This window comes from Crocuta crocuta, unplaced genomic scaffold (genome assembly GCF_008692635.1).
Source record: "Crocuta crocuta isolate KB4526 unplaced genomic scaffold, BGI_CrCroc_1.0 scaffold234, whole genome shotgun sequence".
Lineage (NCBI taxonomy): Eukaryota > Metazoa > Chordata > Mammalia > Carnivora > Hyaenidae > Crocuta > Crocuta crocuta.
The window spans coordinates 2,539,698-2,543,001 of record NW_027529647.1 but is presented as its reverse complement, the minus strand read 5'-3'; the positions used below and the strand labels follow the sequence as shown (position 1 = coordinate 2,543,001).

The following is a 3,304-nucleotide window of genomic DNA, read 5'->3' as shown; positions in this document are numbered from 1 at the left end:
TGGGGCAGCTCCCAGGGTGCCAGGAGCCGCAGGTGGGCGGGCTGCTCCCACGCCTGCCCCCAGCAACCACGGTCCCTTGGGGGATGAGGGGCTGGACAGAAAGCCGTGGGCCCCTGGGGTGTCGGGAGGAATGTGTAAGAACCCCGTGGGTTGCTTCCGGTTTCTCCAGAGAGACAGCTGTCTAGAATCAGGGTGATTTTCTCCCGTTGACAGATGTCAGATCCTGGACGATGCCTCCACAGCTTCCGGAAACTCAGGGACTACGCTGCCAAAGGATGCTGGGAAGCACAGGTGAGGCAGGAGCTGGTCTGTCTTACGCCTCCTCCCATGGGGACCACGGAAACAAGACTGCCGGGCTCCCGTATGTAGGCAGGAAGACTGGCCGAGCGCTGGCACCAGATCTTACGAGACTTTGGCTCTGGGGAGCGCGGGGAGGAAAGCCTGGAAGTGTTTCCTTTGTCTCCACCTGTCACCTGTCACCTCCAAGCCCACTGCCCCTAAGCCGGCCATCCAGCCCTTCATTCTTTTTTTTTTTTTTTTTTTTTAATTTTTTTAAATTTATTTCTGAGAGAGAGCATGAGCAGGGGAGGGTCAGAGAGAGAGGGAGACACAGAATCGGAAACAGGCTCCAGGCTCTGAGCTGTCAGCACAGAGCCTGACGTGGGGCTCGAACCCACGAACCGTGAGATCATGACCTGAGCCGAAGTCGGACGTTTAACCGACTGAGCCACCCAGGCACCCCCAGCCCCTTCGTTCTTAAGTGTGGGCCACTGTGTCTGCTGTTAGCATTCCTGTCTCTCCCTAAGTCCAGTAGGGACAGCACTGTGGTGACAGGTGGGGGTCTCCTTGGAGCAGATGGGTGTGTGGAAGATCTGTTCTTGTCGCTTGACCTGCTCACCGTGTCATCCAGTGTTAGAACCAGGACATGGGGGACTTGCAGTTGGTGTCCCCCAGGTACTCTCCCAGTGCGGCTATAAAGAATTGTTGTTTTGGACAAATCAGAGAAAGTCCCCCTTGCCAAGCAGGTAGAAACTCAAACTCTCGTCACCCCCCAAGTCAACGTTTGAGAACCATCTGCCCTTAAAAGCTAGAGGGAAGAGATCACAGAGTGGTAGATGGCCCAGCCTGACGTGCGACAGAGCACTGTAATGGTTACGTCGGACGCAGATCACAGATTGATAGTAAATACGACAGTGAATCGTGTGGCTTTCTTAGAAGCTCAAACTAGTCAGTAATATTCCAGTAAATGTTCAAAGGGTTTCCATACAATCCCAGAAAAGAGGAAATAGAGACAGCTGGTCAGGGGCACCTGAGCGGCTCAGTCCATTAAGCATCTGACTTCAGCTCAGGTCATGATCTCATGGTTCGTGAATATGAGCCCCGCATCAGGCTCTGTGCTGACAATGTGGAGCCTGCATGGGATTCTCTCTCTCTCTCCCTTTCTCTCTGCTGCTCACTCACTTGCGCGCGCGCGTGCTCTCGCGCGCTCTCTCTCTCTCTCTCTCTTTCTCTCTCAAAAAAAGAAACAGCTGGTCAAAACCCAGGGCAGTCAAACGAGATTGTGGCTGTTCACATTAGCAAATGATAGGTGTACCTGTATCTTTTTTTCTGTGCATGTTGAGTGTGTAGGGATTAACTTCTGAAAGTACACATTTTTAACGACAGCAGTTTCTGCTAGCAGAGATGTGCTAGAACAACGTTCTCTTAGCTGGCCTGAAGTTGGTGCAGCCCTTTCAGGAAATCCTGGGGCAGGAGAAGCAAGAGACTTCCCACAGCCGCCCTGCACAGGCAGGCGTGTGCGCTGACAGCTGCCCAGAGCTGCTGCACAAAGTAGTGAACATGCGCCAGGAAGACACACAAAACGTGAACATGCTTCCAGGTGTTTTGTGTTGTGAGGAGCTTGTTGTTATTAGTGGAGCACAGGGGATAAGTGTGCATGTGCTCTGGTCCGGAATGCACACAGTTATAAATGTGTAGAAACATCCGGAAGGAAAGCGTCTAGAAATGGCTGCTAGTTAGTCTCGGGGGCCTAGGGGATGTCAGTGGGCATGTGCACCGTGGTCATCACCACTCAGTTAACCCACACAACCGTCTCCCTAAGCAGGTGCCATTAGGCCCTTCATGAGAAGGGAAACTGAGGCACAGAGCATTTTCCCCGCTTTGCCTGTGATGTCACACAAACCCAGGTTTTAAAGCCAGGTCATCTGAAGGGCATCTGGGTAGCTAAGTCGGTTAAGCATCTAACTCTTGATTTCCGCTCAGGTCATGATCTCACAGTTAATGAGATTGAAGCCTGCATTGGGCTCTGTGCTAACGGGGTGGAGCCTGCTTAGGATTTTCTCTGCCCCTCCCCTGCATGTGCTCATGCTCGCTCGCTCGCTCTCTCGCTCGCTCTCTCTCTCTCTCTGTCTCTGTCAAAATAAATAAACTTGAGAAACAAAACAAAAAACACATGAAACCCAGGTCACTGAGCTTCCAAACATCTTTGGCTACTGCGCTGTGCTGACTCCGTTGTGCACGTTTTGTTCTCTTTAAGGCATGCTATCACACTATATATCATTTATTTCTGAAAGAATAGTCAAGACCTGGGCCGTGCTGCTTCTGGGGGGGGCCGAGAAGGTGTAAGCACTGCTGCGCAGCCACACACCTCCCCCCGCGGGCTCGTGCTCACGCGCGTGTCTGTCCCGCAGCTGTCGTTGGCCAAAGCCTGCGCGAATGGGAGCCAGCTGGGGCTGGAAGGGAAGGTCTCCGACGGAATCGTGCGCCAGCTCTTCCAGGCCTCCCGCGCCATCAGCAAGCAGCGGGTCTTCTCCGTGCAGAAGGGACTCAGCGACACGATGAGGTGAGGACCCCTAGGGAGAGTGTCTGCTTGGAGTGGGGGGCAGAGTGACTGCCGGGTGCCCGGGAGAGGGGGGCCGTCCGTTGTGTTCACCGGGCCCCCTGTGTGGTCCACCCCCCAGAACCCCCATTGTGTGTGTGTGTGTGTGTGTGTGTGTGTGTGTGGTTTTCTAACACCAGCCGCGCCTTAGTTATCTGGGGCTTTGAAGAGCACATGTCTCCGGGAATGTGTGTGCTCCAGCGTTCTTTGTGAGCGTCATAATGTACAAAGCCATGTTTAGTTTCTAAAGTCTTTCTAAAGTGATGGGATTCGGGGCGCCTGGGTGGCTTAGTCGGTTAAGCGTCTGACTTTCGCTTGGGTCATGATCTCGCAGTTCGTGGGTTTGAGCCCCGCGTCGGGCTCTGTGCTGACTGCCAGCTCGGAGCCTGGAGCCTGTTTCAGAGTCTGTGACTCCCTCTCTCTCTG

At 53.8% G+C, this 3,304-nt stretch overlaps 1 protein-coding gene across 1 annotated transcript in view; it reads left to right on the top strand.

The window, feature by feature from the left end:
• Window positions 1-3,304, top strand: part of CCNF (cyclin F) — a 23,231-nt gene that overhangs the window by 8,884 nt on the left and 11,043 nt on the right. The window contains 2 exon segments of the mRNA XM_077762777.1: window positions 214-291; window positions 2,691-2,842. Coding sequence (XP_077618903.1) covers window positions 214-291; window positions 2,691-2,842 — 230 coding nt within the window.